This window comes from Hyperolius riggenbachi, chromosome 10 (genome assembly GCF_040937935.1).
Source record: "Hyperolius riggenbachi isolate aHypRig1 chromosome 10, aHypRig1.pri, whole genome shotgun sequence".
Classification (NCBI taxonomy): Eukaryota; Metazoa; Chordata; class Amphibia; order Anura; family Hyperoliidae; genus Hyperolius; species Hyperolius riggenbachi.
This window is the reverse complement of record NC_090655.1, coordinates 39880128-39905090: the sequence shown is the minus strand read 5'-3', so window position 1 is coordinate 39905090 and position 24963 is coordinate 39880128. Positions and strand designations below refer to the sequence as shown.

Genomic DNA, 24963 nt, shown 5'->3' with positions numbered 1-24963 from the left:
AGAGCATCTTTGGGATGTGATGGAACGGGAGCTTCGTGCCCTGGATGTGCATCCCACAAATTTCCATCAACTTTTAGCACCTTGTTGAATCAATGCCACATAGAATTAAAGAGAAACGGGGTCAAACACCGTATTAGTATGGTATTCCTAATAATCCTTTAGGTGAGTGTATGTGGTTCCTTATCTTTTAGAGCAAAGAGGAAGTTCTGGGTTCAGATCCGCTTTAAACAGTAAAAGATCCAGCAAGCATTCAATAGTACAGTAGTCCTGCTGCTCTATTTGGCTGCGGTAGTGTCTGAATCACACAACTGAACCAGGCATGCAGCTAATCTTGTCAGATTTTTATCAGAAACATCTGATCTGCATGCTTGTTCAGGGTTTATGGCTAAAAGTATTAGAGGCTGAGGCTCAGCTGGTATTTGAAATTAAATAAAAATGTCAGCCCTCTTACTTCAGGTTCCCTTTAAGAAAGCGTATTATAGGATTTGATGCAAATACGAATACTTTCCTTTTGAAATCATATAATAAAACGTTGTAAGTAATAAACACTTGCATTGATTGACAGGGAAGAAGAGTGGGCAATGCAGGTTGAACAAGAAAATGATGGTTTTGTAATGCAAGGTCATCTTTATGATTGCATTACAGCCTGTCATTGTGTATAATGCCATTACTACTGGATCTTCTACCCATAATCCCCTTATCTCTGCCTTAAGCTCACAGTCTATTTTCTGATGCCTGATTGAGCAAAAGAATCAGCCATTGCTCATCCAGGACAAACATTTCAGGGTTAAACTATTACTTTTAAGCTTGGATAACTCAAGAGATAGGAGGATTCAAATAAACCACTACCTTCTCTAAAATGTCAGAGCCTTGAATAAAGCTAAACTTATCTTTGGTTTATGGGTGTTTTCATGAATCAAAAAATAAATATGCAGTCTTAAAGTTTAACCAAGGTGAAAAAAACAAACAAAAACCCAAACATACCTAAAGGTGCCCATACATTTATCGATGATGGGCAGATTTGACTTATGCTGGGAATACGCGCTGCGTTTTTGTGGCTCGATTCTGCAGCCCGATCGATTCCCCGGGCGATTCTCTTATCTTCCGCTCGTTTTCCTTATGTTTTTTCATTGTCCTCCATGCGGAATCGATCGAGCGGGTGATCGGACATGTCCGAAATTATCAATCGAGCCATCTAAATGGCTCAATCGAGCGGCAAAAACGTACCGTGTATTCCCAGCATAAGAGACAAATCTCTCTCTCTCTCTCTCTCTCTCTCTCTCTCTCTCATCGAATCTGATAAGCGAGAGATCTGTCAGCTGCTCATACACCACAGGCAGATTCCCAATCAATTTCAGCAGGGAACATTCCGGAATGTTCCCTGTGCGCCGCTTTGCTGCTATTTTCCCCCTAATGTAATGTCCCTCCGGTGCCAAAGTGTATACGATACCTGTCCGCGGCCTCAGTTTGTCCCCTGCAGGCTTCTGGCATTCCTCTTCCGCATACACGCCTACGTCCTACGTGGTTTCCTAGTAAGGGCGGGCGTGTATGATGTCACACAAGCGCCCGTACCAGGAAACCGTGTGGGGCGCGCATGTTTGCGGAAGAGGAATCCCAGAAGCCAGCGGGGGACAAGGACAGGTAATGTATACTTTACACAGGGGGACATAACATTACACAGTGGCAAAGTGATGGATGGTTTTGTCAATCGTCTGGAAATTACACGGCGTTCCGGCCACACACCTGACCAACCAACTTTGGCCCGACATTTTGCAGCATGTGTGATCGACAATGCGACCAATTTACGTCTTGAAATCTGCACCGGTTTTCATCCAATTTGAATATAATCGAATTGGATGGTAGATAGTCTGTCAAGTAGCCTCAAATATGGCTACCTTAAGAAGAGGTAAAACCTCTGGCTCCTGCAGAGGCTTCCTATGTTCTCCTGTCCCACACTGTTGCCGCACATAGACCACTGAAACATATCCAACAGGAGGGAAGAGTTCTCCTAAGGCCCTGTTCAGACTATGTGCGTTCCTAGCCGTTTTTACAGAACGCATACAGAAAGATTTTACGCACAGAAACGGCTACTAATGTTTTCTAATGGCCTCGTTCACATGTATGCGTATGAGACGCATACGTTTCTCATCCGCATTGCTGCACGCAGTTCTGTGCGTCACACACAGAAACGGACGCAAAGTCTATGGACTCGTATCAAAAACGTGTACTATTGCGTTTTAGCGTACGTTTCCTTCTGCGGTTCCCATAATTCTTTTTTTTTTTCCTAGGTCACGTGTGTATGCAAAACGCATTTGAACGCAAGAAAAACGCATGCGTTTCTTTGAATTTATACGCGTTCTACAAACGCTGACAGTCTGAACAGGGCCTAAACCAGGCCGCATCTGAAATGACTACCAACAGAGGCGAGCAGAGCCCCTTAGAGGCAAATACACACCTTGTAGTCAAAACAGATGCTAAAACTATGCACTAAATCCCGGAACTCGCAATAAAAAACAGAATGCAAACTTGAACTTAACCGTAAAGTAAACTTACATTTTTTATACAGCAGGGAGAGGTGGCAGCACTTCCAAAGACAGGCTGCATCCGAATGACTAGCAGCATAGATGTGCAGAACCCAATTATAGGCAGGATACAAGAACTTGTGAGATATGTTACATGGCTGCACTCCTCTTCATGCATGAGCGTGCCATACTAGGCCTGCATGAGTACGGCTACACCTGGGCAGTAGCATGGAACCACTTGTGGACGAGTCACTCCAGCTTAGTGCACAGGCTGTACTTGCGCTGGTACTGTACAGCCATGTTCCTGCACATTTGGGAATGCAGAAGCAAAATTCAAGTGACCTAGGCAAAGGTGGTGGTCTCGTGGAATACATAGGAAGCCTCTGGTGGATCCAAAGGCTTCCGTCGTCTTAGGTAAGTAAAATTATATATTTTTTTAGGTTCACCTTGGGTGTGCTTTAAAGATTGTCACCATAAAAATCAAATGTCAACAGCAACTGGTCTGACTGTAAGTGATAAAGATGCTATTCCTGCATTCAAAACTTTTTTTCTGCTTTTATGGTTTGGAGTTATCACATACCTTAGGAGCACTGGCCCTTTAATTGCCATTGCCAAACAGTTGCATGTTGGGGGATGTTTTTTATGTATAAAACATTCTTCCTCTTCCCTTTATTTCCCCCTCTCTCTAATGACAGTGCACTTCCTAGTATAGACCTCAGTGGGAGTGTCTGAGGACTCTGGGAGGAGGGCAGCTAATGAATGCATAATTAGCAAGAGGAGAAAAAAAAGAGTGAGAGAGGAAATGATGTCAGAATTGGCTTCATTCAATGGTAACCAGGATGTCCACTGCCTAGAATAGGATTTTCTGCTTTTCCTTTATAAAATTCACAGGAATCGTAACGTGGACAGTGCAATACATCTTTTATGTAAGTATAAGTAGTATTTATCTACTTATATATGTGGTTTTTATTTCTAGGTTAGCATGGGTGTCACTTGTTCTTTAAAGCCCAACAAAGATGTTATTTTAGCTATTGGTGAAGGGTTAATAACCTCTATCCGTTTATTACTGCTGTTTTTGTTGTAACTGGAGAGACATTGTTTTACTTCCAGCCTCTGTGACACCAAAGTGTCACATTTTACACATTCGGTGTCGCAAGAGTGGCAGCATTAAAATCCTGATAAGTGTTTTACTTCTAAAGGTAGCCATACACTGGTCGATTTGCCATTAGATCGACCAGCTGACAGATCCCTATCTGATCGAATCTGATCAGAGAGGGATCGTATGGCTGCCTTTACAGCAAACAGATTGTGAATCGGTTTCAGCCTGAAACCGAACACAATCTGTTGAGCTGCTCCTGCCGCCTGTCTCCCCCCCCCCCCCCCCCGTATACATTACCTAAAGCTGGCTCTGCACCCCGCACCGCATCCCAACGTACACTGTGTCACTCCGTGACCAGGAAGTTCAAATAGAGCGCCCTGTGTCACTGCAGTGACACAGGAAGTTAATGTACGCTGGGATGGAAGCAGGAACAGAGCCGTGCAGCACGGAGAAGATGCCCGGGAGCCAGCGTCAGGTAATGTATACCTGATCGGATCGGCAGCCGCTAGCGACGTGCTCCCTACCCGCGGGCGATCAACGGTATTTTTCCGCACGTCGCGATCGGACCGATCCGATTTTGGGAGGAAATCGGATCGGCGGGTGCGTTTAGCGCGAACGATTGGCAGCAGATTCGATCCCAGTGATCGAATCTGCTGTTGAAACGGCCGCAAATCGGGCCAGTGTATGGCCAGCTTTATGCTCCCTGTAATAAAAAGGTTTTCTGTATTATAATTTGTGTCTCATAGTTATAAGGGTTGAAAAAAAAATCATCCATCAAGTTCAATCAGAAAAATAAATAAAGTACAACACCAGCCTGCTCCCTCACATATCCCTGTTGGTCCAGAGGAAGGCAATAAACCCTTACAAGGCATGGTCCAATGAGCCCCAAAAGGGGAAAAAAATCCTTCTCTACTAGAGATGGCAATCAGATAAAATTGTCTCAATTGTAGAGATTTACCTAATTCATTTCTGAGCAGGACGTCAAAGTGACCCATCAGTAGGAGATGCAGCAGATCCGGACCTTCCGTTCAGGTTTTAAAAACTGGTTCCCGCAAACGCAGACAGATCAGTTTCTTGTTTGGGTGAAGAGAGCTGCTGTTATTAACATTGCTATCCGTGGCTCCGGTTTTGATCAGTGTGGACCAGGCCTTAGGCCTCCTTCACTTTAGGCAACGCGTATGGCCGGGCGTTCGGGATGAAAGTACACCTGATCGCATGCCATCTGCGTTGCCTTGCGCTGCTGATTCCATTCATCACAGTGAATGGCATCGGCAATACGCTTTTCCAAAAATGCATGCAATAGCGCATCATACAGTCTGAACATCAGACGTGCTCTCTGAACGAGGCCTTATATGGAGGTGGCCATATTTATTTCCTTTTAAGCAATGCTTACTCTGTGTCTATCTTGCCGATTTTCTGCCCCAATACTTTAAAGAGAACCCGAGGTGGGTTTGAAGAATGTTATCTGCATACAGAGGCTGGATCTGCCTATACAGCCCAGCCTCTGTTGCTATCCCAAACCCCCCTAAGGTCCCCCTGCACTCTGCAATCCTCCATAAATCACAGCCCTGCTGTGAGGCTGTGTTTACATCTGTAGTGTCAGTCTCGGCTGCTCCCCCGCCTCCTGCATAGCTCCGGTCCCTGCCCCCGTCCCTTCCCTCCAATCAGCAGGGAGGGAAGGGATGCAGGCGGGGACTGGAGTTCTGCAGGAGGCGGGGAGAGCAGCAGACTGACACTATAGAGATAAACACAGCCAGCTCTGACAAGCTGTTTGTCAGCAGCATGGCTGTGATTTATGAGGGATTGCAAACAGCTTGTCAGAGCTGGCTGTGTTTATCTCTATAGTGTCAGTCTGCTGCTCTCCCCGCCTCCTGCAGAACTCCAGTCCCCGCCTGCATCCCTTCCCTCCCTGCTGATTGGAGGGAAGGGACGGGGGCAGGGACCGGAGCTATGCAGGAGGCGGGGGAGCAGCCGAGACTGACACTACAGATGTAAACACAGCCTCACAGCAGGGCTGTGATTTATGGAGGATTGCAGAGTGCAGGGGGACCTTGGGGGGTTTGGGATAGCAACAGAGGCTGGGCTGTATAGGCAGATCCAGCCTCTGTATGCAGATAACATTCTTTAAACACACCTCGGGTTCTCTTTAAGGTATTTTACGGATCAGGTGCTTTGTCCACATGGTTGTTTCAGATGTGTGACTCAGGCACTACTGAAGCCGGAATGAACAAAAGGACAGCCATGCAACTGGCATTGTTTAATAGGCAATAAGTGTGGCAGCCTCTGTACCCTTCTCACTACATAGTCACCCAAAATAAATTGCAAGCCTTGGCCATTTTTTCCATATCTAAAATACAGGCAAATAAGGGGACTTGCTTCCTTTGTTCATGTACACCGTTAGGCCACAAAAGTTAAACCTTAGTCAAGTCCACCTTATCCCTCATATGTACGTTCAGCTATCTTAAAAACGAAGTGCCACTTTTCCCCCCAGTTTCTAATAGCTATAGGAGCTAGCTGCCTATTATTTATCCAGGGGAAGGTGTGAAGATGGCATCTGTGACTTCCTTAAATTTTTTGAACCATGGTCTCCTATGTACCCACTCTTTGCTAAAGAAAGCTTTTGTTTGCGCTCTGCTAATGTGTTCAATAAAATAATTACATTAGTCCTTATCTGCCTGAAATTTCTGCAGTCGGGCAGGCCTTGGAAGTAGGGTAAATTGATGTGTTGTTTTTTTAAATAAGGAGGCACATTATTTGGCATGCATTTTTAATGTGCTATTGCGATCCACTGGGTGCTAAAATGGTGAACAGTTCATTTTAACAGGCACATTTTCAAATCCGCTATGCTTTTGTCTTCTGGTACAGATAGTTGGGACACTCTTTGGAAGGGGATCTTCAAAAAAGACAATTGTATTAAGGAGCCCACACATGAAAACGGCCCAACAAACCATGTTGTCTCTATCAAGGACCACTCCTTGTCTTCTGGTTATGTCCATCATAATTCTACCTCATTGCAAGAAGAGGAATTCCAGAATGGATGGAGAGAAGTAGAATTAAAAAGTGATAAGCCATGCTCCTTTCTGAATTCATTTGGCCATCACCTGAAGAAAAACAAGCGTGAACGGACAAAATCTCCCTCTTTTGAAAAGTTTGAGAACTTTGACAGGGCAAAAGTGGAAGATGAAATAGCCAAACTTTCATTAAAAAGACATCGCAGAAACAAAAATTCCCCCGTAGCTCATCTGCTTGACAAACAGACTTTGTCCCCATCTCCGCCAAGTGGAGGAATGGTCACCTTAAAGAGCTGGCCATCAGTCCCTAGTTGCCTGTCCCCCAATGAAGATCTCGATGACCAAGACAAATGTAGCAATGGACAAGTAGTTGATTCCAGACATGTAACGTTTGCAGATTCATGTCTCCCTTTGCCAAACCACCGAAACTGTGTCTCCCCACTTGGACATTCGAAGTGCCATTCTCAAATTTCCTATGAAAATCTAGTTATGGCCCTTGAACAAGAAAAGCAACAATTGCAGTGCACAGATAAAGGCAAATTCTTTCAAAAATATGCAAAATCGGAGGATAACGTCCCGGACTTTGAATTTTTAAATAGAATAAAAGAACACGAAGTGCTTGAAACCTTGTCATCTCCACCAGCTTACCATGAAGACTTTGCATCTGTCTCCAAACATGTCAACAGTCCTGAGCTTGACTTGGATTTCATCGATGAACAGGAGACAGAGGCTTTACAGGAAGAGCACCAGGTAATTTTATTTATTATTCATGCGAGCAGCTAAAGCAGCACCCTGTAATTTAGGTATATTTTACGGGAAATATTATTCCTATGTATTGATTTAGCGTAAAAAGGTGTTGTTGTTGTTTTTAATTGACACTAAAAACTACATTTATTTTTTAAGCCTGCCCAGGAGAATGATATACAAATTAGTAATGATGCTAAGAGTTTCCAGATTAAGTTCCTCCCATTTGATTTTTGAAGCCACCTTATTGGTACTTAAAGAGTGCATAAAGTAAAGAAAAAAGAGAGCCTGTCATGCCTGGCTCTGTCTTCATGATACAGAAATGGGAGGTGTATGCCGTAATTCAATCTGGCAGATGATGGCTCCACCCCCCTTAGCATTGCTACCGTGACAGTTTTCTATTTTCAAATTCCTCTGGACACACCCATCTGGGGTGCTGCCCCCAGCTCTGCAGCCATGGCCTAATTGGTGGTTGCCGAGCTGGGGGTGGGCCGCATCAACTCAGGCGGAGGTTTCCAAAGAGCCTCTGCAGACTTTGGATGACTGCAACTATGTTCCCGAGAAAAGGGGCGGAACATCGCCTATGTCCCAGTGACATTGGATCAGGTAAGCGATTAACCCTGAACACTCCCCCTCTTTTATATTGAAAGATGATAGTTCCAGGTATACTACATGAAGAACAGCATGGGGATTCCAACTATTTTCTACCATACTATAAAATATACTTTATATGTTGGCGTCTTTGTCAGCGATTGAGACATTTCTTCACTTCCTGTTCTGACAGGAAATTATGGAAATGCTAACAAATGTGGTTACAAGAAAGCAATGAAAATCCTAAAGGAGGTTTCTGACCCTTAGCCCATTATACAAAGAAAAAAAGATGTATTTTTCCTGGAATTTGGCTTTATTCATTTTTTGGTTCTGAAATAACATTCACTATGATTGGCACTGATGTGTTAAAACAAGCCTGAAGCAAGGAAACTCAGCAAACTGAAGGCCCTTCTACACTGGTGTGCTGCAGCTGAGAAGTCGCACCGCACGTTATAGTGGTGGAGAAAAAAGAAATGATCACCTGGCACTTCCCGGGATTCCTGTGGAAGTCTCACAGTAATGCACTGCAGCTTGTGCATTACTTGTGCAGTGCCTGAAGCACATCCATTGTACCACACCGTAGGAGGTGCGTCATGTCTCATTGACTTTAATGGCCATTGTGATGAGCTGTGGTGGGGGAGAGTACTGTTATGATATGGGTCTTAAATTTCAGTGACTACTTAGTTACATAAAAGAACAATTGAAAGCATTGCCAAGCATTCCCTGTGTGTAAAATGTTTTTTTCCACTGCAGAGAGCGGTAGAAGCTTGCTTCTCTCAGGTCATCTGCAAAGACAAGAAGTTCCTTGTGCCTGTGTCTTCACTCTGCCCTCCTCCCTCTGCTGAATACACACTTCACCCTGACAACAGCTGAGGAGGGGGGCAGAATGAAGACTGGGAAGGCCAGGGAGATTCTTGCCTTTGCCATACCAGAGATGAGCAAGCTTCTACTACTCCGTTCAGTTGAAATTAACATTTTACACACTGGGAATGCTTCAAATTCTCTTATGTAAGTACTGTAAGATTAGTTACTGACCTATTTGTTTTGGAAGTAGAATCCCACTTTAAAATTAGCCTGTTTTTATTTGTTTTTGTTCTCCCTGTAAGGGTGCGTACTCATCCAGTATTGATTGGCCATTTGTACCAATCCCATGTAGTGCGAGGGCCAACATGTTTTGAATACTATGAACAGATTCTGTGGGTAAGCTCTCATACTGCCTTTTTGGTGTTTTATGTATGGCTTATTTTTATTTTGCAGTAAGGCTTATGTTTGCTCCTTGATTTTGTAACCACATCATACTTTTATACAGTTTTTAAAGGGACTCCGAGCAGTGCAGAAACTATGGAAAGATGCATATCATTTTAAAGCTCTCTTTCTCCTCTTTCCAATGATATATAATCCGCCACCCTACGCCTTTTAGTTTTTGCTATTTTCGGAATTGAAATTGTCGCAGCTTCAATCGCGAAAATAGAGAAAACTAAAAGGCGTAGGGGGACGATTTAGGTGTCGCCAGAAAGAGGAGAAAGAGAGCTTTAAAATGATATCCATCTTTCCATAGTTACATTGTATTACACAGGACGACACTTTCCCCAGTGTCAGCAGCTCCATTCAGCAGAATGGAGCTGCTGACTTTGAGAAAAAGTCGCCCTGTGTAATACAATGTAACTATGGAAAGATGCATATCATTTTAAAGCTCTCTTTCTCCTCTTTCTGGCGACACCTACCGATAAATCGTCGCCCTACGCCTTTTAGTTTTCTCTATTTTCGCGATTGAAGCTGCGACAATTTCAATCGCGAAAATAGCAAAAACTAAAAGGCGTAGGGTGGCGGATTATATATCATTGGAAAGAGGAGAAAGAGAGCTTTAAAATGAATATGCATCTTTCCATAGTTTCTGCACTGCTCGGAGTCCCTTTAATGTTTGTAATATGTAGCAGTGGCTAGTGAGGAATCTGCATTTGGCCTCTGTCAGTGGGTGGTATACTTGGTTACCTCCTGACTGCCTAATTCATTGTAATGTGAATGTCCAGCCTTGCCATAGCTCTTTAGAGAAATTAGTAATACTAATCATTTTGTCATAGAAATGCTAGCACTGTGTTGGCTGATGACCTCTTGTCTTCCAGTGGGTTCTCCTGAAAGACGTTTTAATGAATTACGGGAAACCCTTACAAGAAGATGAACTGTGGGCACTGTGCCATGAGTGTTTGTCTACACTGAAGACCTATGTTGACTTTCCAGGTATTATTTTCTGCTGTATTTCCCATTTATTTTGTATTAACTGCTTATCTTTCATATAATGATGTTTACTGTTGGCAGTTAAGCCAAATATAATTGGATCTCACTAGGCTCATTGACTCTCATGGTTGGAACACAGGCCTGAGCAATCTGTTTACATCTCTCTTCAGTGGGCTGATGCATGCAGAGGAAACGGGCAAAAGTGTTAAAGGGGCACTATGGCGAAAAATTGTAAAATGTAAAATATGTGCAAACATAGACAAATAAGAAGTACGTTTTTCCAGAGTAAAATGAGCCATAGATTACTTTTCTCCTATGTTGCTGTGACTTACAGTAAGTAGTAGAAATCTGACATTACCGACAGGTTTTGGGCTAGTCCATATCTCCATAGGGGATTCTCAGCATGGCCTTTATTCTTTATAAAGACATTCCCTAAAAAGTTTTTATATAAAGATGCTGGCCAGCCTCCCTGCCAGTAGAAATCTGACAGAAGTGACAGGTTTTGGACTAGTCCATCTCTTCATAGGGGATTCTCAGCAAGGCTTTTATTCTTTATAAAGATATTCCTAAAAAGGATTTAAACAATGATGCTGGCCAGCTTCACTGCTTACTACACAGTTTTTTTGGGCAGTTAAGCAGAGCAACTGTCATTCACTAAGTGCTTTTGAAAAGAAATAAATCCCTGAGAATCTCCTATGAAGAGATGAACTAGTCCAAAACCTGTCACTTTTGTTAGATTTCTACTACCTACTGTAACTGACAGCAGCATAGGAGAAAAGTAATTTATGGCTCATTTTACTCTGTAAAAAATGTACTTCTTATTTGTATATGTTTGCACATATTTTAAATTTTACAATTTTTCCCCATAGTGCCCCTTTAAGGTAGCCATACATCTAGCGATGATGGGCAGATTCGACCAAGATAGAATCTGATTAGAGAGAGATTTGTCTGCTGCCCATACACTGCAAGACGATTCCTGGTCAATTTCAGCATGAACTCTCGTGGGAATCATTCGAGCCTGCTGCTGTTCCACCAATGTATAAATGTATTTGTATGTGCATTTATACATTACCGGTCCTGTGTCCATCTTCAGTGCCCGTCTGTCTTCAAATCCGCCGCTCTTTCCTATACATGGCGGCCAGTGTGGCAAGAGTGTGACATCACGCGTGCTATGCACTGGCAGTGTGTATGAGAAGGGTAGCCGACAGAGGATGGGCACTGTGACACAGGACAGGTCATTTATAAATACATAGACAAATAAAACAAGACAAATAACATTTATATCGCACTTTTCTACCGGTGGACTTAATGCGCCAGAGCAGCAGCCACTAGGGCGCGCTCTATAGGCAGTAGCAGTGTTAGGGAGACTTGCCCAAGGTCTCCTACTGAATAGGTGCTGGCTTACTGAACAGGCAGAGCTGAGATTTGAACCCTGGTCTCCTGTGTCAGAGGCAGAGCCCTTAACCATTACACCATCCAGCCACCACATACACATTTATACATTAGGTGAACAGCGCTGGGAGTTTTGTTGCTCGTCCCGATATCACTCTGTTACTGCCAAGCACCCAACTGACAGTGTACAGCACCCTGGCTGTAAAAACTGACAGTTTTTCCTGATCCTGATGGCCGGATCCCTACGGCCTGCTCCGCAGAAAAACGGTAATGTGAACTGGGCCTCATTCTTTTTTACGCTTGCTCCTGAAAAGCTGCTTCTCTCTGTTAATCCCTCCACTGGCTGCCCATCACACAAAGCTTACAATAGTTTAATCTGATATGACGCAGGTGAGAGTTGCCAATGTTTATTACCTAACGGGAGATATTTTTTATAAAAAGTGTGATCCAGGTTTGTTAAAACAGACTCCCCACTGCTTTCCTGACAATAGAGCTGTATAGACCAAACACACTCAAATGTGAGATGCAGAGAGGACAACAGAGTGCATCCTTTATCCTTTCCCTGGCCATGTGTCTTCTGTGTAGATTAATGATCTGTCTAAGCAGATTAGAAGAATAGTCCTTCTAGGAATACTGAATAGAGAGCCAAGTTTAGCCTATCTTTGTCCCAGTGGGCCTTTGCTTCAGCAACGTGTTACAGGGTCAAAGGACTGAGATTGGAGTGTTTAAAGCAGTAGGATCAGCCATACTATGCCTGGGAAAAAAAAACATATAGAAGTAGAGAAATACTTGATCTACTTACATAACACATGTATTATACTGTCCCCGTTTTGATTTCAGTGAATGTTATATAGTAAATGACGACAATTCTGTTCCTGGTGGGGGCCATGTTTTTTGCCCACAGTTAAGGCTACCTCGTGATGTCATTTCTGCCCTTTACTTTTTTTCTCGTCTCCTCCAATCTCTGAATCGCCTCAGCCTTGCTTGTAAACACAAGTGAGTAGGGGGATTAGGTTTCAGATAAGCAACTTGCAGGGAAATAAAGGAAAGAGGAGGAATACATTATTGATAAAAAGAACCCCCAGCATGCAATTCTTTGGCACCGACTACTAAAGGGCCAGTGCTCCTTAAGTATGTGATAACTCCAAATTATAACAGCAGAAAAAGTTTTGAAAGTTTTGAATGCAGGCTTAGCATCTTTATCACTTAACACACTCAGACCGGTTGCTGTTGAAATGTGATTTTTATGGTGACGATACCGCTTTAATCCATGTGAAGTTGCTCATTTAGTATATAATGCCTTACAAAGTGCTATACAAAGGGGGAAAAGGAACAGATCTCGAGTTACGTGTCTCACACTTACAAAGTTGTCCTAAGGTACAAAATATACTGTGCTGGTTTTGTTATTGGGTATTTCTGTTGTTTACATGTTACAGCATTGTGTAAGCTGTTGTAAGGGGTTCAGTTAAAAATGGCGCCTGTGAAAAATGACGCAGGGTGATGCCGATAATAGCATCTTGCTACTAAAGTTATTTCACTTTTCAGAAATGTCCTGAAATGTTAAATAACTTTAGTAATAAGATGTCATTTTCGGCATCACTCACACATTACCTGGTCCTGGCGATCCCATCTTCTCTCTACTTCCTGTTTAGTTTTCAAGAGTCCTGCTGGCTGCAGGACTCTTGAAAACTAAACAGGAAGTAGAGAGAAGACGGGATCGCCAGGACCAGGCCAATCATTTGCTGGGACTGAAACCGCATTGTGATTGCCTGGCTGCTGGACTCATTCAAACTAAGTAGGAAGTGGAGAGAAGATCATCGGGAACTAGGTTATGTATACAAACCCCTCTGCCTGTGTCTGCCTCTCACACTAAACCTCCCCCCAACCCCCCCCCCCCCCCCCCCCCCCCCCGCTGCCTAACATTCTTCCCCTCTGACCCCCACTGCCTAATACTAAGCCCCCTCCTGCATTATTTAACACTTATAACGCTAAATAGCGTTATATAATGTAAGTCAATTTGGCACCATATTCACACCCTTGGCACTATGCGCCATTTTTATCTGTCCAGTGTTGTAAGTCGTTTTAAGGCATGTTGAAAGCAAACAAAAAAAAAAGGTTTAAGGCAGGATTCACACACAGGGTTCATTTGCGTTTTGCGAATTTGCATAAATGTGTTCGCCACACGTCGAATGAAGGATGGAGCCTTGCACATCTGCAAAAATTCTTGCAGCAAAAATTTGCACATCACATGTAAATTCCCATGGACTTGCCTGTGGTAAAAATTGCACATGAAAATTTGCATACGAACACAAATTTGAGCACAAAAAAGATGTTTAGTATTTCACAATAAGTATAAATGCTGCCTAATGGTGCCCATACACGGGACAATAAAAACATTAAATGCTCTCATTTATTCGACCAAAAACAATCGAATGAAAGTTTAAAAGAATCCTTTTTTTTTTTTTAATCAAGAAAAAAGAATCTATTATCCCGTTTTTTTTAAATAAAAATCTGATTGGAACATGTTGGAAAAATCTTTATAGTCGATCTAACAGAATAATCGAACAAATCTAATCGCAAAAAAATGAAAAAACTTTACCATGTATGGGCATCTTTAGGCCACTTGTAAAAACTGACCATGCACTGCTATGGAAAAATAAAACCCATTAAAACACAATGCATACCAATGTATCAAAACACATTAAGTGTAAAAGGCCCCTAATTTTTTTTTTTACAGATCCATAGTTTTCCACAAGTAAGAGGCATTTTGCAATGAAAATCGCAATTGTAGAACCACTGCATTACAATTATTATTATTTTTTTTTACATAGAGAGCTTAAAGAGGGAACTTCAGCCTAAACAAACATACTGTTACATTAGTTATGTTAATTAAAATAGATAGGTAATATAATCTCTTACCCACCCTGTTGTAAAAGAACAGGCAAAGGTTTATGATTTCATAAGAACAGCCATCTTTTTGTTTGAAAGAAGGTGACAGAGAGCGTGAGACACAGTTCCAACTGTCCTGTGTCCTGATCACCCCTTCCAGTTGCTAGGCAACGTGAATAACAACATAGGAAATCCCATCATGCTTTGCACAGCATCGGGGGAAAAAAGCCCGGGCAGTTTTCTTTGATGGGGCGGAGCTTAGCTAGAAATGAAGCTAAAAATGAGACTTCTATAAGAAAAACAAAGTTCTGATGCTGTGAAACTGTTAAAGAAACACCAAGCCTTTTCAGTTCTGCTGAGTAGATTTTTAGTCTGGAGGTTCACTTTAAGCAAAAATTTCATGCAATCGGTCATCTTCAAGGTGCAGCTGTGTTTCGTGTTTTGCTGATGGTTTGTAGACAAAAAGCCAACCTATCTCATTCATACACACACTTTTTTTTTATTTTTTTTTAAAGCAAATGTGAAACGATGAAAAAATCTTTTATTAACTTAACCTTGGAGAGGGAAGGCCCTGGATCTTATTGAATCTGGTAAAGGTACGGCGCCTCCAGGACACGAGTGTGCCGGAATACGGGCAGCTCCGTACTGCGCGATACGAGCGCTGCTGATTCCCAAAGCCTTCCAAGGGTTCCCAAAGACTTGTTTGACCGGTTGGTTGAATGAATGAGGACACCGTGACAGGATCGGGAAGGCGCTATAGGATACAGAGCCTTCCCTCTCTATAGGTGAATACTGTATTTTCTGGACTTTAAGACTCAATTTTTTCTCCCAAAAGTGAGGGAAAAAAGTCTCTGCGTCGAATAGTCCAAATGAAGGGAGCTCCTGACTTGTGAACGCCTGCCAATATGAACCTCCAACCCGCAGCAATGTCAGGGACTCCCTGTACTGTGCCCATGGAGAGGAGGACACGGGGGACACAAAGGGGCATAGAGGAGGACAGAGGTGGACACATGGAAGACACAAGGGGAGGGGGCAGAGGAGGATACAGGGAGACACAGGAGGTACAAGGGGCACGAGGTACTAAGGGGGCATACTACACAAGATGCCCCTTCACCATGGATGCACCAGGTTTAATATATATATATATTTTTTTCCCCCTGGTTTTTGTCCTCTAAACCTAGGTGCGTCTTATGGTCAGGAGTGTCTTATAGTCTGAAAAATACAGTATTTATTTTTTTAACTTTTTTTTTTTTTTTTTTTCATTGCTTCACATTTACTTAGAATGATTATAGTAAATATAAAAGCACTGGGCAGCTAATGTGCAGAGCATAGATAACTAATGTCGGGTTTCAGTGATAGATACACATGCTGCATATCTAACCAAGCTGTAAATTATAAAGTGCTTCCTATCATATAGATCCTGTATTCCCAGGCTGAGAATAGCACTCCTCTGTTAGCATTCTGACAGAGGACATTTGTGCCACCAGCACAAAAGTCTCTTCTTGCTTGCAAATGATGAAGTAATTGTCACATAATGGCATACAGCAGAATACAAGCCAGCCAGTGGTTTGTGTGACTGTTTTATATTCAGCTTGGCACAACCACTGTGCCAGACTGTTTAACTGGGACCTTTATAATAGGAGTTTCATTATTAGAAAGTAGCTTTTCAAAAACTCAGTAAATGCATTTTCACTTTGGGCTAAGCAGCTTCGAGTGCCTTCTGTGTGTGCTTGTCCAGCAAAGCAGTCATTTGTAATTGTTTCAACTGACACTCAGCCTGGCAGCCCGTGACGGTCATGCAAGGTTGGCCAATGTAAGCTGCGTGTGCTGTGCTAGGTAGACGATGGGGAGGAAATCGAGGAGGCATCTCATGCATGTGGGCCTGAAGTATGTGGCCAGAAAGGTCACACCATGCTTATTTGCTGCTTTTATTCATTACGTGGGTGCAAAAGGCGCAGGATGCATTTACAAATGGGCTTTCCCAGAGTGAACACAAATGGATGTTACAGCCATTCAGAGCCTAATTTATTTATAGAGACATGGTGTCATTCCACACGGGAAACTGTCACGGCAAGTAATCACTAATCGCAGCGACAAGTCACTAACAAGTAGTTACCAATGTTGGCGACTAGTCTGTGTCACTTTGCGTTTTAGAGTGAACCAGAGACGAAGCACCCTCATGTATTTTACCATATATATCAATCCTAACATTAGAGAAAACACCTACCCTGCTCTCTGTTTCATTCTTCACCGTTCAGCTTGCTTCTTATCAGCCCTGATAAAATCCCCGACTGAGCATTCAGTCTGGCTTTGCTCAGGAATCATTATAGCGGAGTCTGTGTTCTCTGGTGTCTTTTCAAGGCAAAGCCTGCCCCCTTGTGGCTCTGCTCAGGAATCATTATAGCTGAGTCATTATAGCAAAGCCAGACTGAATGCTGAGTTGGGGAATTTATCAGGGCTGATAAGAAGCAAGCTGAACAGTGAAGAATGAAACAGAGAGCAGGATAGATGTTTTCTCTAATGTTCCCACTGATATATATGGTAAAATACATGAGGGTGCTTGGTCTCTGGTTCACTTAAAGCAGATGTGAACTCAGAACTTTCTTTGTTTTTCTTCTGTCCTGTGCAAGAGTTCAGGTCAGGTCCATTTTAAGAACCAGACACTGTATAAAGCAAGTTCTTCAGAATCCAAATCAATTTTATTTGGTCAAAATAAGTTTGCACTTACAAGGAATTTGACTTGGCAGGAATTTGACTTCTTATTAGCTCATGTAGTTTCAGATCCTGATCCCAAATTAGTCCTCAGAAGCAAACAGGGCCAGTGAAAGAACTGGGAAACCATAAATTAAACCTGTAAGGGCCGGTTCACATTCTGCACTTTGCTCATGATCGCGTTCGGCTCCGCGATTTGCAAGCAAAATCTCGCGAATCGGCGTGCTTTGCGCTTGTGATTCCCGTTCAATATAACTAGAATCACAGAGCAGTCGCCCCCGAAACGCTGCATGCAGCGCGCTTCGATGAATCAAAATCGCAACCGCTGCAGTGTCAATGTATCCATAGTGATACATCGTTGCATCGCTTTGCTGATTGCCGGCTATCAGCAAAGCACTGAAAAATCGTCCAAGTGTGAGCTAGCCCTTAGCTTAATATAAATTGTGTTTAAACTTGTATACTGGTATCCTAAGGAACAATAACATTATATAGCACAGAATAATCTAATTTCAGATCATCAACATTGGTTTACAAAAGGCAGGTCTTGTCTGACCAACATGAACAGCTTTTATGAAGTTGGTGAATGCAAATCTGGATCTTGGTAAAGCAATAGATGAAGTGCAGTCAACTTTGATACTGTTCACTACAAAAGCCTGGTGAAGAATCTGAGATTGCAGAAACTAGGAGAAATTGTGTACATGGATGCAAAACTGGAAAAGGGTCCAACGGCAGAATTGTAGTGGTGAAAGGGTTATACTCAAAATGGGAACCTTAGCTGCGGGGTCCCGCAAGGGTCAGTATTGGGCCCAATTCTTTTCAGTTCATGTATTAATAACCTAATGGATGAAATAAAAAGTAATGTTAGTTACTTTACAGATGATACAAAGTGAATAATCATCAACACTTGGCAGTATAATTATCCATTTATTACAAAAAATCTTGTCAGCAGGACTATATGAAGATGCATATGGATAGATTATTAATTTGGTATTTATATAGTACTGACATCTTTTGCAGTGCTTTACACATTATATGTAGTATTGTCAATAGCTGTCCCCAGATTGGGCTCATGATCTAATCTCTACCATATTCATATGTCCTACTCATAGTCTTAAAGTGGATCCGAGATAAACTATTACTTATTGCATAATTGTGTTCCTTTCATATAGTTTATAGAGCATTCCTCAAGCCAAATACTTTTTTGTTTTAATACTCTAATTCCCTACAAACTTAACAAGCCTCGCCCACAGCTTTTCAGAGAGCCTTGGCATTTTCAGACAGTAGCAAGGGCTTATGGGAGCTCAGTCTGGGCAGGAGGAGGAGGAGGCTACTAGCCAGTGATTTCAGAGACAGAGGAGGGAGGAGGAGAGGGGGCTGATTTTACACACAGGCAAGCTGATAGCATCTCCAGCCCTCAGTCTGTGACAATGTGACAAACAGAACATGGCTGCCCTCATTGTATCACAGGAATAAATATTCATAAACTTTTGAAGCTGTTTGCAGCTAGATATGCTGTGTAAACTATCTAAACTTTAGATAAGATATATAGACAAGTTGTTAAAGTTAGTTTTTCATCTCGGATCCACTTTAAGGCCAATTTGGGGAAGCCAATAACCTTATGTGTATGTTTTTAGAAGATGAGATTTAATATTGATAAATGTATTTAAATGAATAGGTTGCTGGCTTTAGCCTGACCACGGAGCAAAGTAAACGTTGCTATAGTACACACAGTTCTGTTCAGCGCTATAACTGAAGTTCTTGTGAATTCCATCTGTGGCCTGTTTTCCATTAGTAAAGTGGAGTATTCCACAGTGTAACATTCTGTGCAAAAAGTTTCTGTTGGTGAAGACACTGCAGCTTCACCTGATTGTAATCCATGCACATTATGATGGCTCCGTGCCCAGCTTCTCCTCACCAGTGTGAATGCCCAGGCTTGCAAGGGGGAAACCGAGTTAGGAGTGACAAAGCAGTGTGGGTGGAGGCAGCCATATTAGGCTCTGGTGACTGGGATGGGATGGTATTCCTTTTGACCGTAGCTTGACATGAGAAGATACTTCTCTGTACTAATAAGGATGAGAACATGGATGACACTGACTGTAAGTACAATCCTACAGTAGTGCTGCATGGAACTCCGCCTACTTAAGTAACCTTTACCTGACTACAAGGCCACTAAGTTAGTTTAGAACAATCTCTCACATAGGTTTTCTGCTGCCCTTTGGATTAGGGCACCGGTGTCAAATTCAAGGCCCTTGGGCTGAAAGCGGCCCTCCTAGCCATTTTATGTGGCCCTTGAGAGCTTCACATGTGCATCATTGTAATCCGTGGAAAAACAGCAGCACACTGCCTTCCGATCCTGAGGAGCTCACTGATGACGGCATTTCTGGTTGAAACTTTGTCACTTTGAGTCGCAGTGCAGCAACAACCCACAGGACCCCAGAGTAAAATTTGCATGGGGCTTCCTCCTAAAAACCAAAGCTCCGCTTCCATACCTCCAGATCAAGTGGCATGCATTTATAGTTAGAGGTGTGCAGCATAGCGCATGTGTCTGTCAGAAACATCAGAAGAGACCCGAAGCAGCACTGGAGCAGGTATGTATTAAACCGATCCACTGTGCTACTCAGCAGAAGGGGGAGGAGTGGGCCCCCAATGGTCATTATTACCCCATTTAGTTTGAGACTGTTCAATAAGTGTGAATTCTTAATAAACAATTTAGCCCGCGACTTAGACTATGTTTTAGATTTTGGCCCCTTAAAGAGAAACTCCGACCAAGAATTGAACTTTATCCCAATCAGTAGCTGATACCCCCTTTTACATGAGAAATCTATTCCTTTTCACAAACAGACCATCAGGGGGTGCTGAATGACTGATATTGTGGAGAAACCCCTCCCACAGGAAACTCTTTGAGTACGTACTCCTTGCAGTTTCCTGTCTGTGAACCTTGCTGCATTGTGGGAAATGGCTGTTTACAGTTGTTTCCAACTGCCAAAAAAGCATGCAGCGGCTATATCACCTGCCAACATAAAAATGCCACCATGTAATGTCCGAATGTAAATCAGGGATTTAAAAGATTTTACAATGGACTAAATCATTTATACATAATTATTGTAAAAATGAAGCACTTTTTTATTACATTATTTTCACTGGAGTTCCTCTTTAAGATCTCTTACCTCTCTCATACCAAATTTAACCCCTGCTTCCACCTACTACACAGGTTTGAAAGAAACAAAACTGAGACAAACCAATAGCCCACTATAGTGTAGTATGTAAATATGCAAAAAAGTTATTTGAAAGTGCAAAGAATGGAATAATACTCAGAAGTGTGAGTTACCTCAAAGGCAACCAACTGTATGAACAAGTGGGGAGAACAACCCCAACCCCACTCAGGTTAAGGAGTCAGGCTCTGCAGTACTGGAAACACACGGTGACACCATTCCACCAAAGATGGAGAATAAATACTGTTATGACTGATAACAGAGGCGCCAACAAGTACAGAATACTCTAAGATTAGTTTAAAAAGGAAGACAGTAGTGAACTTGCCACCCCAGGAAGGACACAATCAGTCTTGTTCATTAAAAAAACTACTTTATTTGGGTTTAACTCCACTTTTGTAATCTGTAGAGCAGATCTAAGATCTCACACTTCTCTTATACCAATGTTTAAAATGTAACCGCTGTCACCACCTACTATGCAAGTTAGATTGGGTGAAAAAATCATTCTACCAACGCTGATAGTCTTTGTTGATTATAGATGGTTTTACTGTTTTGGTCCAGGCGGCTTTTTACCCAAATATCATAATATGGGAGGGCGGTTAGGGTTGGGCATCGGTGGGGGAGCAGTTAGGGTTGGGCAATGTTGGGGGATTGAGTTGGTTGGGGTTGTGCATTGGGAGGGGGTCGGATAGGGTTGGGCACCGGTGGTGGGGTGGGGTGTTAGAGTTGGGCATCAGTGGGGGATCTGTTAGTTATCGGTAGAGGGAGGGCTTGTGTGAGAATAGGGTTTGGTTTAACTATAGTAAAATCTTGGTAAAATGTACTTTAATTTTACTGATATTCTTCTACTCTTTCTGGCACCCAAATTTCTCAGGAGCCCATTTTGCCTGTACGTAACTATCTAGCATGAGTACTTCCTCTTCAGTGATCTGCCAAGGGATAATGGCTATTGAAGCTACTGCAGCAGCCCACAGTGCGACTCCTTGTTCTCCTCCCCCCTCTGTACTTCATTGGACAGAGTAGACTTGTCAGCAGAGATCCTAGCAGTACCTCTGCATGGGGATCATTCAAAATGATTACGATTGGTCGCACCTTGATGTAATAATATTTTGCACCGTTTGTATGATGAGTTTGTAATGTTAGTGTGTGTGTGTCCAGATGAAGATGCATGCCGGTGCAGTGCTATAGGTCACTGTACTTTGCTTATTGAATGCCTTGTATACATGGAACATTCTGAAAAGTGATTTGTTACTTATGTATTGCAGTTCTCTTATACCTGGAATCTGTGTTTATCAATCAGAGTGGTGAAGTCCTGTTTGTTACTCATGGCAATGAAGGTAAGCTGTATGTAAATCACTGGCGAACTCAGGGGGCTATTCCGGGTGTCTGGAACCTCCCCCCTGCACTGAGCTGTGTATTCAGCCAGGGAAGCCCGCATAATATAAACAGCCTCATTCTCCCTCCCTTCTTACTTCTGGTGCCTCCCTCCAGCTAATAGAATGAGAGAGGCAGCCCAGCTTTCTTCACAAGAAGATGCAGCCTGCAGTGAGAGAATGTTGATTATGGAGTCCTGGACTCTCCACAGCACAGAAGTGTCAGACATGATGAAATTAGAGTGCAGGCAAGCTGGTAAATATGCACAGCATGATGCAGAGCTTGCCTGGACTCAGGGTCTGTGGGCAAACATCTGTCTGGTCTCTCCCCATTGTTATAATGACTGCATGTGTGGGTAAGGTGTTTAACAAGCTGAAAAGTTTTTGACAGTCCCTAGACTCCAGGAGGGCTTCTTTCTGACTTGTGTGAGAGACTGACAGGGACAGGAGTTCGATTACAGGCAAGTAGCCTGTCTGATGTGGGACTGCAATACAGATAAGTTCTCTGCTCCATCTCAGGCTATTCTCAATTTCTCCACTCCTCTCTCTGGGCTAGTGCAACGCCAAAATGACAATAGCAATCGCTAGCAATTTGTGAGTGTGATTTTGTGAAGTGATTTTCAGAGCGATTTTTGAATGAATTGCTCAAAAACATGCTACATGCAGTATACCTGCGATTTTGAAAAATCACAACGCTGCTGTGGGAACACCCACATAGGGTAACATTAGCCAAGCGCTTTTCAAATCAATGTTGATTTGTAAAACGCTCAGAAGCACTCTTGGTGTGCACCAGCCTCCTTCATTCACCTTTGTTTCCCTCTTCCCCTAGAGCTGGCTGTGTGTTGTTGTCATACAGGAAAGCTAAATAAAAGTGCAATCCTGGTGAGGCAAAATATTATTATTTAGTATTTATGTAGCGCCGACATCTTCCGCAGATGCATATATCCCTGCATCATATGGGTATCGCTTGCGCTATGTGAAACTATGTAGCATATTCCACTGAATTGTCCAAACTAAGTTTATCTCCTGTTCCTCTCTTGGGGAGTTGTTCCAGCGCTGTACCCCGTTCACATTTGCTGCTACCAGAAGCCCTCAGAAACACTTGTGTCCTTGAGTACTTCCAAAGATAGGCAGCTCCGTAATACGCCAGCGCACTTTTGTGCATGGGCAGTATGGAGCCACCTGTATTCGGAAGCACTCGGGACATACGTGCTTCTGGACCTTTCAGGAACCCCCCCCTTAAAAATCCTGCGTTTGCCCCTGTGTAACTGTCTGGTGCTGTATTCTTAATCACTTCAGCCTCATCTACAGTATATCTACATCCCCTGTGACTTCATCTAAACTTTGAGGATGTAGATATACGTCTTGTAGTTGAAGCACAGTTGTACACGGTTGGGCAGAGCTCCCGTGCACACCTCTGGCACTATCTGCTGCAGCACTAATTGCTGAAAGGGAATGTATGTTCCCTGAGCCAAGATTGATTTTTACCATTCACTTCCTTAGCGGTATGCCCGACACTGTGTCGGGCATACTGCTCGCTGGCCTCCGGAGTCCCCCAGGATTAATTAATTTGATCACATGGCTGCAAAACCTTTAGCCAGCGCTAGGCTGGCTAGTACAGGTGTCCAGCACCCCCCGATCCCTTCGTTTATCCATTATCCAGCCTGCATCCAGCGATTGGCGCAGCCTCCCCACACAGCTCCAGTCTCTCTATGGGGAGGATCGGGTTTGCGCATGACGTCGTCAACGTCCTGTGCGATCCTCCCCATAGTGAAGACCGGAGCTGTGCGGGGAGGCTGCACCGATCACTGGATCCAGGCTGGATAATGTATAAACGGAGGGATCGGGGGGTGCCGGACACCTGTACTAGCTATCCTAGTGCTAGCTAAAGGTTTTGCAGCCATGTGATCAAATTAATTAATCCTGGGGACACAAACTAACACGCCGCTCAAAAATGCTTTTATTTTATCAGTTCATGAAGTGAAGAATACCCGCTGTAGCATTATTTCAGAATCCATTATCCTCGCCATAAATTGTGACAGGAACATAATCTAAGTATAGTGATGAATGGTACAAATATCCAAATAGAATGTGTTTTTTATCTACAGTAGCATTGTTTATTTTTAAACTGGAATTGGTAAAACTGAGAAATTGTTTTTTTTTTTTCCATCAAAATGCATAGGAAACCAAATTGTTCAAGGGGAAAAAATGCCATACAATGAATGTCTAGTTTGCCTTGAAAAAATTATATATGTTACATTTAGATACAGTTATTGCCGATTTAAATAGGGACATAGCTAAAGTGTCAAAAATTCTCTGGTCCATAATGTGGAAACAAGGTCTAGATGTTATGTGGTTAATATGTATGTCATGAGGGTATATTACTGTTAATTTTGCAAACAAAGGCTCATTATTATTGTTATAGTATTATAATTCACAAATGTAAAAAAATACACCTTTATTTCCAGATAGATACTAGGGGAACAATTTAAACTTTGTAATAAACAGGACAAATGGGCAAATAAAATGTGTTGGTTTTATGTATCAACGCACTTTTTTATTTTTTATTTTTTAACTAGAATGACTGAAAACTGAGAAATAATGATTTTCTTTTTTTCCTTTTTTCCCTAGTATACCCTTTAAAATACATATAAAATAAAATAATTCTTAGCAAAAAGTACCACCAAAAGAAAGCCAAATTTATGACGAATAAAGCAAGAAATAAATCCTCTTGATGTGATAAGTAATGATAAAGTTAACAAATGAATGGGAGGAGCATGATGTGAGAATCGCTCTAGTTTTTAAAGTGTACCAGAGCTCTAGCTACTTACCCGCTGCTATCTCCTGCAGCATAGACACATGCCAGTCTCTCACCGTCCTCCTGCGTTCTGCCCCAGTGATGGGCTCAGTTGGGAGCAGTCTAGGTCTTCTGCTCTACTGCGCAGTAGACCCGGACTGACATGACTGAGCCAATTACCGGGACTGACCGCTGGAGGGCGGCGAGGGACTCACACGTGTTTATGCTGCAGGAGGAAGCAGCGGGTAAGTATCGGTTATTCGTATAGCTAGAGCTCTGGTTTCCTAAAAGGGGGAAAAAAAACTGTAGTTGGTAAGTGGTTAATAGGGTTTCTCAAGGTTTCTTTTCAAAAGCACTATGTATAGGTGTTCAAAGCCTTGTCAGCCTGC

The 24963-nt window shown here is 42.7% G+C and overlaps 1 protein-coding gene across 1 annotated transcript in view; it reads left to right on the top strand.

Moving 5' to 3' along the window:
• KNDC1 (kinase non-catalytic C-lobe domain containing 1) overlaps positions 1 to 24963 on the top strand; it is a 214508-nt gene that overhangs the window by 69872 nt on the left and 119673 nt on the right. Inside the window, exons 6-8 of the mRNA XM_068258601.1 lie at positions 6487 to 7382; positions 10091 to 10205; positions 21670 to 21741. Coding sequence (XP_068114702.1) covers positions 6487 to 7382; positions 10091 to 10205; positions 21670 to 21741 — 1083 coding nt within the window. The remainder of the gene's footprint in view (positions 1 to 6486; positions 7383 to 10090; positions 10206 to 21669; positions 21742 to 24963) is intronic.